The 15,981-nt window shown below is 36.7% G+C and overlaps 1 protein-coding gene across 1 annotated transcript; it reads left to right on the forward strand.

The window, feature by feature from the left end:
* The first annotated feature begins 378 nt into the window (after nt 1-378).
* On the forward strand, nt 379-15,627 carry RTRAF (RNA transcription, translation and transport factor). Its single transcript, XM_032344223.1, has 8 exons — nt 379-559; nt 2,098-2,222; nt 3,954-4,053; nt 9,127-9,213; nt 10,112-10,200; nt 12,824-12,892; nt 15,137-15,185; nt 15,300-15,627. Exons 1-8 carry the CDS (start codon nt 499-501, stop codon nt 15,452-15,454), a joined length of 735 nt encoding a protein of 244 aa, XP_032200114.1. The 5' UTR covers nt 379-498; the 3' UTR covers nt 15,455-15,627.
* The last annotated feature ends 354 nt before the right edge of the window (nt 15,628-15,981 follow it).

The raw sequence follows: 15,981 nt of genomic DNA on the forward strand, positions 1-15,981 counted from the left end.
AATAAATAAAATCTTAAAAAAAAAAAGTATCTATTATGTAGGAGGCACATAATAAATGAATGAATGAACACATTAAAAATATTAAACAGTACTTCTATGGCCCAATGGGAGGAATGGCTAATAAAAATTCTACATTGACTATTCTCTGCCTGCTCTATCAGGAAGACAAGAAAAGCAAGAGGAACCTGGCCCGGAAAACGGGATAACTGGCTTTTCAGCCGCTTTCTGCCTATTGTACAACCAGGAAGCTGACAATAAAGTTTATTTGAGCGTCGACGTGCCCTGACGTGGTCCCGCCTCCTCAGCCCGAGCCGCGATTGGTGGGCATTCGCCGGCTCCGCCGTTCCTAAGCACCGATTGGCGAGGGCCGCCGTCATTTCGGAGCGTCCAGGCGCCTGCCCGCCCTTTCGCCGCGTCGCCGGTGCTTGCGCCGCCCGCTCCTCCTCGCCTGTCCTCTCCCGGCCGAAACCCGGGAGACCAGAGCGAGACGCGGGGACCATGTTCCGACGCAAGCTGACGGCCCTTGACTACCACAACCCGGCTGGTTTCAACTGCAAAGGTGAGACGGCCCAGGCCGGCCGCGCTTCTGTGACCCCGCCGGCGGCCGCCCCTTCAGCACCCGCACCCGGGCTCTCCACCCGGACCCTCTGCGGCCTTGTTTCCCCCCGGGCGGGGAAGGGGGGGTGGTTCCTCTGGCCCAGCTGCCCAGCACCCGTTTTCCGCCGCCCCTTGGCTTCGGAGCCCCCTCACGCACTCCTGCTTGGGCACAAACACTTTGTGCACTTGCTAAACTCCAACCAGCAACCTCCACCCACACCCTTAGCACACGAGAGAGTATTCGCTTTCTCAATTAGCCCTTCAGCTCCATGGTTCCCCTGGTAATTGGGCGATACTTTCAGCACATTGCTGAAATCTGGGGAAGGTGCTGAGTAACTTAAGAGACTAGCTCACTGCCCTCCAGGAACTAGGGGGTGATGGCGGGGTGGGCTCAGTGGGACCCCACGCAGCGGTTTGAGATCCTGCACAGTTAAGTCCAGGACCGACAGTGTTGGGGTAAGCACGCACAGTAACAGACTTGTCGAGTCGTGCAGAAAAAGTTAATAGCAGGTGATCGGGGCGGTTGAATTGTAAATGGAAAGGTATTTGGGATTTCTCAGCGTTAAACTTTTAAAATGCATTAACACTGGTACCCATGTTATTCAGTACATGTTATTCAATCACTACTCTCATGTCTTCCAGAGTTTTTGGCCTTGGGTAGACTAACAAGTTTGAAAGTGATCCCCTACAACCCAGGGTACTAAGACCATTGTATCATTCTCAAGACTTTCTAATGGCAGCTTGAATTTGACATTGAAAATGGTTTCTGAGCAGTATAAGGGTGTTTTGTTGATCTCCTGTAGAAGCATATCAATGTACAGAACCTTGTTTTTCTACTTTATTTAATAAAAAAGGGTCAGTAGCAGTAGAGCTTTGATCTAGATTTGAATCTTTGGACCTAAGTTTTCTCATATGTAAATTGGGGATATTACCTTCCTCAGAAAGGTGTGGAGAATTAAATGAATGAACTTTTCTCTCCCGTTTGCATTTAAATGCAGTAAATGACAGTGATATTTTCTGTTCTTCTGTGTTGTCATTTAGTTTCTTGTATTATACTGTTATTTTGCTATCAATTTAACTTTGCCCAGTCCTCCCTCATTTTCCCCTCTCAAAAGAACTGGAATAATAACCAACACTTAAGTAGCAAAACTGTGTGCCAGACGCTTTTATTATCTTTATTTTATCTTCATAACAACCCCAAGAGGAAAGTCCTGTTATGCTCATTTTGTAACTCAAACTGAGGCACAATAATTTAAGGTGATTAGCCCAAGTTCACACAACCACTGAGTGTGTGTAGCTGGAATATGAATGCAGGCCAGAATTTGATATTTGTTATTCCGTTCATACAAAACCTGCACTTTCAACTCCTCTATTTCAGGCAGCTCAGATAATTTACTCTTTGAGTTAAAAAAAAAAAAAAATCCACGAAGCCATTTATTTGTTAGAAGAAAGTGTTCTTATCTAGTGTTTCTAGTGATTTACGAAATGTTTTCGTTGCAGATGAAACAGAATTTAGAAACTTTATTGTTTGGCTTGAAGACCAGAAAATCAGACACTACAAGATTGAAGACAGAGGTAATTTAAGAAACATCCACAGCAGTGACTGGCCCAAGTTCTTTGAAAAGGTAATGAATTAGAAAGTTAAACAAAAGTAGTACAGAGAGCTTTTCTAAAAATGTTATGAAGACAGTTAAGCTTAAAATTACTTTGTTCTTTTAAAATAAGTAAAAATAAAAAAGATCAGTGTTAGAAAAGCTGGGATTTCAGGGATTTAACTTTATTATGTTTGTCTTTAAAACAAATATTACCTTTTGCAAGTTTTCAGTGTTAGAAAATTTTGTCTGGAAACGCTATGAGGTTTCTTAAATAAATGGTTACATGTATTCTATAAATGGTAAAGGTGACCTAAATCAGATTTTTTCCTAGACCAAAAGATAGCGATAACACACTTATTTTATTAAAGTAAGACTTAAATGTGCTTGAAAACTAAGATTATTTCTTGTTTGTGGTTCTGTTTAACAGACAAAGATGTCCATTGTTGTGTACAATATAAATAATCCTGAAGGGGCACCTGGGTGGCTCAGTAGATTAAAGCCTCTGCCTTCTGCTCAGGTCATGATCCCAGGGTCCTGGGATGGAGCCCCGCATCGGGCTGTCTGCTCAGCAGGGAGCCTGCTTCCTCCTCTCTCTGCCTGCCTCTCTGCCTACTTGTGATCTATCAGATAAATAAACAAAATCTTTAAAAAAAAAAAAATTACAAATAATCCTGAAAAGTTCTGTGGATATAGCTTATTTTTGTGGCTAGAATAATTTTCCCATTGACTTAGTTTAATTGTAGTAACATTTTTACAGAAAGGGGAATTGTTTTCAAATTAGAATAAAAATCACATTTTCTAGTATCATTATATTAAACATTTTAATCAGCTATGTTACTTTGAAGAGTAAGGTATTTTCTCTTAAAAATATGAAAATTGACTTAATTTTTATTTGCCACAGCAAACGGATTCATAACTTTTGGAATTACTTTGAGATCATGAGACATTTTGGATATCTTTAATGTTGGTAATTTTTTATACTTTGAAGGTGGATTTGTTTTCTGCATCATGACCGTAGCTTGTGAATGAGGTGTTTTATTAGCAGGGGTATGAAATTTTTGGTTAGAAAATGAGTTAGAGCTAAAAAGTAATAATCTATTAATTAGGCCCAAAAGGATATCCAAGAGGAGTTGTAGAAGTTTTGACTAATAGTGTTGTTCCTGAAACGAGATTTTTAGCTCCTAAGAGACCATTTGAAGGACAGTGGTCTCTTGGCTACACAGCTTCTGGCAATCATCTAAAATGGTTGGTTACATTCTACATGTGTCACGTGGCTTACTGTATTCAGTGGCGTTTCCATAATATGAAAGCTTGGTTTAGAAAATAATTGGTTTATTTGTATATTCTTCTTTTGAAAGCTTTTTGTTTGTTTGTTTTTAAATCATTCCATGTGTTTTCAGACCTGGAATCAGAAAGTTTATGTTCAAGTTCTCAATCAAGTTGTGTAACTGTTGGCAAGTGTTAATATCTAGGCCTTTTTTCCTCATCATAAAATAAGGAAGTTGTTTTAGATCAGTGGCGCCCTACCTGGAATCTCCAAAAGTAAAAATTTGAAAAAGCATGATGGAAGTACTTTTTTTCCTTAAGTGGTACACTTAAATGTTTCCTTCCTTTGGATTATATAATTACATCAACAATTTAGTAATGTAAATGTTGTTTATATTCTTAGAGATCCAAACTAAGATCTCTTTCAACTCTACCATTTTTTTCATTCTGTGACATTATAGTAATAATGAAACTAGATATTTTTTTTCTTCACAGTATCTCAAAGATGTTAACTGTCCTTTCAAGATTCAAGATCGACAAGAAGCAATTGACTGGCTTCTTGGTTTAGCTGTTAGACTTGAATATGGAGATAATGGTATGTTTTGTGGGGAATGTGTGTTTTAAAGAGAGGAAGAGGAAAGGGAACAAAAGGAGTGTTTCAGAGTAGGGACTTAATAGTTTGAGTTTCTCTGTCTTACATTGTTTCACCTCTGGTTCATTATAAGTTTTATATATCCTCATTTTCCTTTTTAGCATCTGGTGAAAAGTTTACTTTCATAACCATCCTTCTGTGTTCATTTCTCATCCCCTATAACTCCTAAATTGTCTAGGAAAGACTTTTCTTCAAAAAAGTTTTTTTTTGTTTTTGTTTTTGATTTTTATCATAAGACATTAAAAGCAACTATCTTTCATTGGTATTTAGATTTTTCTTTTAGAATTTGGGAATGGTGTTTCCTGGTATTTGTCTTCTCACAAAGTAACATTAAATTGGTAAATTTGCTGTCTTTCACAGTCTGCATCTTAGCCCTTGGGATTAAATTGTTAGAGTACTAGAATTGATAGGATTTCAGAGTATTGTTTGCAGCAGGTAGCTTCACGAGAGACTGAAACATAGATCTAATGCCAATAGGTACTATAGGCCAAAATATGTTTATTATATATGTATCATGTTATTTTATTATAGACACTTATAATATTAGAAACTTTACGGGGTGCCTGGGTGGCTTGGTGGGGTAAAGCCTCTGCTTTCGGCTCAGGTGGTGATCTCGGGGTCCTGGGATGAAGCCCTGCATCAGGCTCTCTGCTTGGCGGGGAGCCTGCTTCCCCCTCTCTCTCTGCCTACTTGTGATCTCTGTCTTTCAAATAAATAAATAAAATATTTAAAAAAAAAATATTGGAAACTTTTTAATATTAGTACCTGTAGTTAAAAAAATTTCCAGTAAACTTGTGTTTCCTCTCATTAGACTATTTCACTTTGAAAGGCCTGCCAGTGTCTAAATGCAAGATCCAATTATCTTATCTTACCTGCATCTTCTGAGTTTTATGTTCTTCTCTTTTATCTGGTTGTCACTTCCCAGTCCTTTTCATCTTCTGCTTTTGAAGCCTTTTTTTTTTTTAAGATTTGTTTATTTTAGAAAGCATACATGTGTGCACACAGAGTCGGGGTGGTGGTGGGGGAACAGAGGGAAAGAATATCAGGCAGACTCTCTGCTGAGTATGGAGCCCGAGGCGGGGTTCTGCCTCAGGACCCATGAGATCATGACTTGAGCTGAAACCCAGGAGTCCGATGCATAACCAACTGAACCACCCAAGTGTCCCTTTTGAAGCCTTTTTGATCATTGTCTTCTTTTTCCTCCCATTCTGTCACCATCCATCTTTTCCGATGTCCATTGTACCTTTTATTCTTCATTCCCACTGCTACCACCCTGGTTTAGGCTCTTAATTTTCTGCTGAGATAGTATCTTTCAGACTCATCTCCCATTAGTGTCATCCTTTGTTTTCATTCTCATGGCCCACCAGGCTTACTTTTTGAAACATAAATGTTTTAGAATGCCACACTTTGCTTTCAAAGAACCTCTTATTATATATTCAGAAACAACATTGCTTTCCCTTTTTCTATGGAAAGAGCTCCAGATCCTTTGGCCTGGTATTCAGGGCCTTTGATAACTGGCATTTAACCAGTATTCACATACTTGACATCCCAGCCAGACTATAAGAGTGCTGTTTCCTGTTTAAATCTTTTTATCTCCCCTAGATTTCTTTGCTTACACTTTTCCTTGGCCATTATGCCATTTCAGTCTATCTATACACATCTAAATCCTATTCATGCTTGTAAGATCCAGCTTAAATGGCACCTAGCAACAGTAATATTTTTTCTCAACTTTCATAGCTCTTTGCCTTGTATATTTTTTGTCATTCGTCACTTGCCATTTTGTTTATGTGTCTTGCTTGCCTCATTAAATTAAAAAAGTTGATACTCAGCCTTTTTCCCCTATGTAGTACTTCTACCAGTTTCTTATTGATGCTGTAACAAATTACCACAAATTCAGTGACTTAAGACAATTCATTATCTTACAGTTCTGCTTTGGAGGTCAGAAATCCAACATCTGTCCTACTTGGCTAAAGTCAGTTTGTCTGCAGGGCTGATTCGTTTTAGAGGCTTTATAGGAGATACATTTCTTTGTCTTTTTCGCATTCTTAAGGCTGCCTGCATTCCTTGACTCTGGCCGGGTTATCTTAAGAGTTAGAGCGTAGCAGCTTCAAATCTCCCTTGTGACTCTGCATTGTCACATCTTCTCTGACTCTGATCTTCTTGCCCCCCTTATAAGGATGCTGTGATTATATTGAGCCCACCTGGATAATCCAGTATAATCGCCCATTTCAAGGTCCTTAATCACATCTGCAGAGTCCCTTTTGCCATGTAATATAACGTAATCATAGGTTCCAGAAATTGGGATAATGGACCTCTTGGGGCTGAGGGGTGGGGATGCCGGGGACTAGTCATGATTTTACTGCCACAGTATCAGACATAGTTTCTCAGATACAGTAGATGTGTTTATCAACTTTAATAAATGCTTGGGGAATACAGTGTATGAATGCTTATGTATACTGCTACGGAGCATCAGCCAGCTGTTTTTTTGCTGGTTCCTCAGACTTAAATTTCAGAAGCCTTATGGCAGAAATCTTCAGGAAAGTTTTAAGCTCTTTCTTTACTTTCAGTTTTAGTTTAGAAAGAAAACACTTGTGATTCTCTTTCTTTATAAATAAATGTAATCATAAGCCTTGGTAGCATTAGTTGACTTTTAGGGTCTTCAGCAAAATCTGTTGTAGTCTGAGTTGGTGGAAACTCTGTTAGTTAATTTGCAACAAAATTTTCTCCAGCTTTTCCAGAGTTTTTCAGCTATTCTCCCCAAAAATTATTTTCACATCTCAGTTTATTTTTGTTTTACCCTTTTTTTATTTCATGTGTCCCATTTTTATAATAGTGCAGTTTAGGTTACATAGGTACCAAGAACAGTAGATGCCATATGATTGTGTGTCCTTGCAGTTGACAGTTGCTCTTAAGTACATTTAAGTACATAATAGCATGGACTTTTTTAGTGAAAAAAACAAAACGAAACAAAACTGAGTTTGCATCTGAAATACGGTAAATGTTTGATATGGAAAAATTGTAGTTGAATTTTATTTGAAGCTTTAGTTGAATTATAGTTGAAAAGTAAGTATCAAAAGCATATTTAAAGTCAAAACTAGAAAACAAGTTTAATTTTTTGGAAAAGTATTTAAAGTAATAATACTGTCCCTTATCAACAGGAGGTGCTATTGTTGTTTTGTTTTACATTAATATGTTGCTTTCTTCTGATATTTAAGGTATTTAAATTTTTTATTATTTGATGAAACCATTGTGGATTTTTATTGTCTGTGCCTTAACATTTTTTAAATCCTTTCATTAGCTTGTCATTTAAGGTGATTAAAATCTGACTTAAAATGTTTTTCTTTTAACTTTGACGTAATTTCAGACTTACAGAAGTTGCAAAATAGTACAAAGAATTTTCACATTTCCGTATGTTGCAAATGTTAACGTTTTACTTCATTTGCCTTATTGTCTATGTACACATATGCACATATGTAATTTTTTCTCAATCATTTGATAACTTAAAAACGTTCTTTCCCCATGACATGCTTAAATGCACATATACAGAAAATAAATAAGACACCATCTTACATAATTACAGTACTGATTCAATATTGTTATATATAGTTACAACTCATATTTCACCAGTTGTCTCAACAATGTTCTCTATAAAAGCAAAAAACAAAAGCAGTCCTGGACCGTGTTTTTCATTCAGTTATTATATCTCTTTAGCCTGCTATCATCTGGAACATTTACTCAGTCATTATTTGTGCTTCGTGATGCTGACATTCATTTTGTAGAATGTCTCCCAGTTTGGGTTTGTTTGAGGTTTCTTCATAAGTAGGTTCAAGGTTTGTACTTTTGTTAAGAATAACAGAACTAATGGGTTCGTTTAAGGTAGTAATATGCCCTGTTACTGGTCATGTTGTTCTCATCACTTCGATAAGGTTTTTTCCACTGTAAAGTTAATATTTTCCCCTCTGTAATTAATATGTATCTTGTGGGGAGATACTTTGAGATGATATTAGTATGCTTTTGCTCTTCAAACTTGAGCCCAAACTCTACCTTTAGCTTCCATTTGATTTTTCTTGCCTGAGTCAATTACTATGTTGATGATTGCTAGAGGTGTTTTTCTTATTTCATCATTTGTTATACACTTATTTGTTGGCTTTTTTGCTGTAAAGAGGCGCTTTTTCTTCTCTCCACTATATTTTTATTTAAATTAGTGTAGATATATGGATTCTTCTTTTACTCGGTGGGCACAATGTTTTTTTGTTGCTTTGATGTTCACGCTGTTCCAGTTTTGGCCAGTGGGAACTCCTTTACACTAACCCCTGTCTGACTTAAAGTTTGATGCTTTTATTTTCCCTCTTGTTTCACTCAGAAATCACAGCAGCACTGTAATTAAAGATGGCATCTTGGGCATTAAGTTTAGTGAATTATTATTAAATACGTGTATTTGTAAAGTCTTTTTAAGTTTTGTTAGGTATTTCTCAAGTGAAGGTAATAAACGCTGCCTTTGGAATTCTGAGTTTCGGGTCTCCATATGATTAATTTAAGTTTATTTTTGATGGTGGTGTATTTGAAGTGCTGATTTTTTTTTTTTTTTAGAAGACAAGGTTTTTGGATTTCATATATGGCATTCAAAAAATTTGGAAAAAAACTTTTTAGTAAGTCTGTATTTAATCTCATGTAACCTCTACCTACTTTCTTCCGTTCTTCTACCCCTGCCAAGTTTCTGAGCAGACTGTAAATGCACACCCTCTCTTCTCAAATGTAGATGGTGTTTGAAATGTCTTACTTTTAGAAATGTTAATGAAGAGATATTTGTATAGATATTTCAGTAATCATTTTAGCTTCATCAGAAAGCTACAATCACACTGCCTTCTAATGGATTTTTTTATAGCATAAAAATAACTTTGGGTGAGTTATCTTATGCTTAAAATCAGTTTGGCTCAGTTAAATTCCGTAAATAAGCAATGTTTATTTTACCTTAAGGTACAGTTCTACAAACTGTATTTTTGCCTGTGTTTACAGCTGAAAAATACAAGGACTTGGTACCTGATAACACAAAAAATGCTGACAATGCAGCTAAAAATGCAGAGCCATTGATCAATTTGGATGGTAAGTATGTAAGTGCGTATCATCAACATATTTGGTCCCTTACATGTTTTTTTATTTCCTAGAATGAGGAACCCTGGGTTGACTTGGTTTTGGTAAATTAGGAATGCTTTATGTTGATGTTTTATTTTCTGTTGTTTTTATTAGCATTTATAGTATGTTTTCTCCCTCCTCATATAGCTGAATATCTGAATGTTAGAATGCTATTCTTTGATTTCTTCATACTGATTTGGGGATCTGATTTGTATTTAAGCATGGTGGTGATTATTTGCCTTCTTGGATGCGTAAAATATTTTTTCTAATCTAATGACATGAGACAAGTTAGGTAAAATTTGTCATCTTCATTTCCAGATACCTTTAAGTATTCTCTTTTTAAAAGTATAAAGATTGTATTATAATAATTTAAGTATTCTTTCATGAGAGATCCATTGGGACTTATAATTTACAAGTTACTCTCATGGATTAATAAGCTCCTTACCCTTATGAATTAGTATAGTATGCTGCTTAGACAAACTACAGCTGCTTAGAGAAAAGGTTTTTGGGAAAATTGTCTACTGAAGGGATCTAGTTTAAAATTAATAGCTTTGGGAAGAAATACTACTTAAAAGTCCCATGTAAATGTGCCTTGCAGAAAAAGTTACAGCACAATCCTAACGTGAATTAACTTGGTAATTTATGGTTTGGTCAATGTGGCTGATCAATAGGGAACCCATTGACCTCATCAGTTTACCTAATGGTCTATGCCCCTACACTGCTCTCAGCAGCAGCGGTTTTAAAAACGAAGTTTTTTTTTTCTTGATAATGGAAAATTAAAAATGTTTTTTGTAAGTTTATATGCTTATATATATGTTTATAATTACATGCTTGCAGAGCTTTAAGTTTCCTTTTTAATCTTTTATAGTAAATAATCCTGATTTTAAGGCTGGTGTAATGGCTTTGGCTAACCTTCTTCAGATTCAGCGTCATGATGATTACCTGGTAATGCTTAAGGTTGGTTTCATATTCTTGATTCTTGACAGAAACTGTATGGAGAAGAAAAACCTCATTTTCTAAAAGTTACCTATGTTTGACATACAGATATATGACTAAATGGCCAGAATGTGGAGGAATGTGGTACTTAAAGCAGATTTCAGGATTTTGTCTATTTAGATTATCTAATAACAACTAATACCAAAGTGTGTTCACTTTGTGCCTGCTGCTGTGCTCAGTCCTTGGCAAAGAGGATTTCATTCCCAATAATCCCGGAGGTAGTGGAGGTAGATGCTGGTATCCTTTCATTTTAATACGAAGAAATTGAGACCTGAAGAGGATATATAATGTCCAAGATGACACAGAAAATGAGAGAGCCAGAATTTTAATCTAGGCACTCTGACCATGTGGTCTCTTCTTTTTCCTGTATGTCTCTACTTCTATTTAGTCAGTCCTTTCAAAGATTTGTGATCTGTATTAACTAAGATAATAGAGAATGCCAAAATGAGTCCTGGTAGATTTGGTCAAAAATACATACCCCAGGGTGCCTGGGTGGCTCAGTTTGTTGGGCAACTGCCTTCAGCTCAAGTCATGATCTTGGAGTCTCGGGGTCAAGTCCCACATCGGGCTCCCCAGCTCCAAGGGGAGTCTGCTTCTCCCTCTGGCCTTCTCCCCTCTCATGCTCACTCACTCTCTCTCTCAAATAAATAAAATCTTTAAAGAAAAAAAAATACCCCAGAATCTCTTTGAGGACTGAATGTTTTTGTTTTCCTAGTGCCCATCCTATCTATATAGGCCACTCAGTTCATATCTGTACTTCAGGGAACTCAGTGATGTGAAAGAGGTCTCTTATTTCTAAGTGGAAGAATATACTCCTACTTCAGAAGATTATGTCACATAACTTTGACAGTATGGGCCGGTATGGAGGGACAGGAGTAATATTTAAGATACTTAAGATTCCAGACTTGGAAATTATTATAGAAATTATTACTGATTTTATGAGAAATTGACAACCATTTGACTATACCTTATACATGTAAGTTACCTTAATCTACTTTGCAGTAAATTTTATAGTTAAATTCCATTTTACCCACAAGAGATTAGCTGTAACTTATTCTACTTTTTAGAATTGTTTGTACTGAGTGATAGTTGTAACAAGAGAAAAACTATTTCTAGATTATTATAATTCTCTATACTGAATCTGCGTGTTAACTCAGATTTTCTCAACTCATATTGGATGCCAAGAGACAAAAAGTTGGGTTGCCTGGCTGGCTTAGTGAGTACAGCATGTGACTTTTTTTTTTTTTTTTTAAAGATTTTATTTATTTATTTGTCAGAGAGAGAGTGAGCGAGAGCGAGCACAGGCAGACAGAGTGGAAGGCAGAGTCAGAGGGAGAAGCAGGCTCCCTGCGGAGCAAGGAGCCCGATGTGGGACTCGATCCCAGGACGCTGGGATCATGACCTGAGCCAAAGGCAGCTGCTTAACCAACTGAGCCACCCAGGCATCCCGAGCATGTGACTCTTGATCTCAGGGTCATGCGTTTGAGCCCCACTTGGGTATAGAGATTACTTAAATGAATAAATAAATTAAAACTTCAAAAAATGAGATAAATTGTTTTTATCAAAATTTAGCTCTTTCAGGGTTTCTTTCTTTACTCAGGAATTATGTAAATTGTTTTGGCACAGTTGTGCAGTGGTCATGTCACCTTTAATCATAAACTGAGTGAGAAGACAAAGAGACTAGCATACCTGGGGTGCTTTTGTTAGACTTTAAAAACCCAGAGGGGAAAGGTACAAATCAGTAATCAAAAGCTTTATAAAATTGTAAGCTGCATGAAGCATTCAAACAATCCATGACAAGATGGAAAACCTCTTGATAGGTTTGCCACATCATTGACTATTCTGCAACTAGACTGATTAATAAATTTGTGACCCCTATTAAAAACTGGTATAATGGCTTTTAAATGTAGCATTTGGCTTGTTATATTAGTAAGTTTTCAAGTTTCTACCCTTCAGTTACAATTGTTATCCACTAATTAAAATTCCGTTTTAAAAAACCTTAGTTTTTGTGTGTGTGTAGGTACATGAATGTACTTGTGTCTGCCATAATAAAACACCTCGGTGATGAAGAAAAAAAGTGTTGTATGAGGGAAGTGAAAACATTTTACTATAATTAAATGAACAAAAGTCAAGGACAGTGTGTACGATGTGCTACTCTTTGTGTCAGGAGTTTGCGTGTATGTGCGCATTTATGCTTGAGCATACTTGTAATATAATCGAATCCTTGTAAGGATACACAGTAATCTGTTTCCAGTGATTGTCTAGAGGGATGGTTGAGTCTTGGGTAAGAAGGAGACCCCCCCTTTTTGTTTAAACCACGTATCCTTTGTTAAAATTTTTCATGCATATAAATGACCTATTCCAAAAAATGGTTTTAATTGTTGAGAGCATCTTTCTACATTATAAAGTATTAAAATGAAAACTTTCATTCTGTCAGCAGTTTTGTTTTTACTGGCTGATTTTGCTAATGAACATTTTGTTAATGAACTAACTTCATCAAATTGGGTATCCTTACTCTCTAGATTTCAGAACAGAAAAGGTGAACAGCCAATAAAAAAATAAAAACTACTTTTGCGTTTCTTAGGCAATTCGCATTTTGGTCCAGGAGCGCCTGACACAGGATGCAGTTGCTAAAGCAAATCAAACGAAAGAGGTATGCATTATTTTTTCCAATAAATTTTAAATTAATTATTAATGAAAGTTTCTTCTGGTACTGTCATGAGTTCAAATTTTTTATGTATCTGCTTAAGATAACCATTCTTTGTTAAAACTGGTTGGAGAAAGGGTAGCTTATTTCAGTGGGATTGAATTTGGTTCTTAAGCAAATTATAGCCATTATTGAGTGAAAAATAAACTTATTTCATACTTTAAAGCAGTAATTGGTAGTATACCCACAGTCTACCAGCACAAACCATTGCACGTGCCCAGTTGTTTATTTTAGAGTATTTACCTTGCAAAATTTACTGGGTTATTTTGATTAGTTGCTGGAAAATAGAACACACGTTATCTTTATTAATTTCCTTCTTTTGACCTAAATCCTGTCCTTTCTCTTTTGTTTCTTCAGAGAAATCTGTTCTCATTTTATTCACATTTCTTAGCATCACTTATGAGAAAGTAATTTACGTAAGGTCATCTAGTTGGTAAGTGGTTGAACTCAGGCAGTCTGATTGAAGAGCCAGCACTCTTATGGTAGGTAGGGACAAAGATCTGTGTTTGAAGGCCTGCATGAGCTAGTTGACCAGCCCAGGTGAAGGGGTAGGGACATAGAGACTATATTAGAATGTAAGTTCCTGGGTACAGGTGACTGCACCTGTCATTTTTCGGTCCTACTTTGTAGGCTAAGGAAACCATACACCCTATTTTTCCCTGAATTCTGCAATATTTTAGATGAAGTGCACTAGAAATTCAGATTCTCCCTGAAGTCTCACTGACTGGACTGTGTAGAGAAATGTCCTCAGGGATTAGCAGCAGCATCTGCAGTTGTCTGATAATGCTTCTTACTGTGCATAGATACTGCGATGGATGTCTTGGGCACAAGGGACATTCTAGATTCTGGTCCTTTTTTTTTCTCTCCTAAATCCCCAATGTCTTTTGTCCTCTGATCCCATCTTTAGCAAGGCCCAGCAGTGTGAAAAGGTTTTTAATGCCAGGGCAGTGTAGTTCCCCCTAAAAAACACTCTTTGTTTTAAAGGCTTTTATTGCTTATTAATTATGTATGGATTAGGCCACTGGAAATTGGATTAAAGATCAGCTTCTTTCACCCACACTGTAGAACAGACAGTAAATTGTTCTGGCATAATAAAATCATTCGTGCATTCATTGATGCAGCAAAACAGTGCCTTTGGTTTGAAGACAGTGCAAATAAGGGCATAGCCAGATCTTTTTGCTTTTGTTTGGAAAGTAAAATTTTCAGTCCTCCTGGTCTTAAGTTAGTGTGCCCTCAAGGTACCATGCAAAATAGTAATATAGCAGAGAAGTTCTTACAGTGAGTGTTCTTGTTTATAACCATAACTAGCTTTTGGAGCATTTGGTCAAGATCTTTAGGGTAGCTGTTCCTTGGTCTCTTGGCAAATAAAATGAAAACAAAACTGACATAGAAAGCCACTCAGTGCAATTCTACTTGTTTTGCTTGCTGAATTTACATGCCTGTTTATTTCTTCATTTATATAATGTATTATTTTAAAGTAGTTGGAGTATAGGTAGGTTTGCATTAATAGGCAAGAATCGAATAGTGATAGCTTAGCATTTTCTAACATTGAAAGTATAGATTTTATATAGTATGATCAGCAGAGTTTAGACTGCTTGTTCTTGTTTTTACTGTGAACTCCATAGAGTTCAGCATCATGGTTGCCGTCTTTGGCATAACTCTGTAGAGGTACTGATAGGTTAACTAAATGGTTTAGAGTCTGCTCATTTTCCTTGATTTTAGAGTAATTTCCAAAGAACTCTAGGTAATCTGGTAATCATCATGCTAGCTGAAAGAGAAGTAATACATATGTTAGATTTTGTATAAAGACAAATTAATGTGTTCGGAAATATTAAAAGTAATTCTATCCCATTTGCCCTGTACTCTGCTGCTTATTGGAGCTAAAACAGGACAGCAGCAGCCCTGCTCATCTACCCTTCCATAGCAGCAGTGACAGAGTGTAGCTGTGAAAGGAACAACTGCTTTATATGCCTAGTCTTATGGGAAGGAATGGGGGATGGAACTAGCTTCCCACTACACGCAGAGGCCATTCTTTCACTCCTCAAAAGGCAAATGTAGAGAACATTCTCCACCCCACTTGCCACTGCAGCTAAAAGGGTGAACAGAACAGCTAGCTGATTTTCAGTTACAGATGAGAAAAGAACATGATCCTTAACTATAAAGTTTCATTTTGTCCTTTTCTTTTTTAAGGGCTTGCCTGTTGCTTTAGACAAACATATTCTTGGTTTTGACACAGGAGGTGAGTGATTTTGTTTGAACTCAACTGTTTGTAAAGACTAGCTGAATATTTGGGGGAGAAATGGGCAAGTAAATGGTCTTGAATACTGATTAATGCAGTTTTCTTATAAAATAGATGCAGTTCTTAATGAAGCTGCTCAAATTCTGCGATTGCTGCATATAGAAGAGCTCAGAGAGCTACAGACAAAAATTAATGAAGCCATAGTAGCTGTTCAGGCAATTATTGCTGATCCAAAGACAGACCACAGACTGGGGAAAGTTGGAAGATGAACGTTTTAGGATTTCAGCTTCTCATCTACTTAGTACAATTGGGAACCATGTATGCTCTGGCATGTGTTTGGAAATCAAATGTCACATTTTCAGGGTAAGAATCCTAGAAATTTGACTATGTTCTCGAGATTTACCATCATTGCTTTTTCTTTAATAAAGTTCAGGAAAGTGGATTTTTTTTTTTGACTGCTATGTTTCTGTGTCTATATAATTAATCATCCTCTTTTGTGGTTGAGGTACATGCCAACCCCCAGCTTTGTTATATAAACAATACAGATCCTCAAATCCTAGGAAAACTTAAAATATTTTATTGGAGTAATCTAAAAAATTTGAGAATTGTTACATCTTTGGTATTTAAAAATGTAGTAACTTCTGAGGGTAACTATAGAGGGACTTACAGGATCATTAGATACAAATTGAAACATTCTAGCACCTTTTAATATAAATAGAAATGCAGTGATGCAGAGGTAAAACAAACAAACAAACAAAAAAACAACTTTTGCTGGGAAACTATAAATAAGTTGTTT

This window comes from Mustela erminea, chromosome 5 (assembly GCF_009829155.1).
Source record: "Mustela erminea isolate mMusErm1 chromosome 5, mMusErm1.Pri, whole genome shotgun sequence".
Lineage (NCBI taxonomy): Eukaryota > Metazoa > Chordata > Mammalia > Carnivora > Mustelidae > Mustela > Mustela erminea.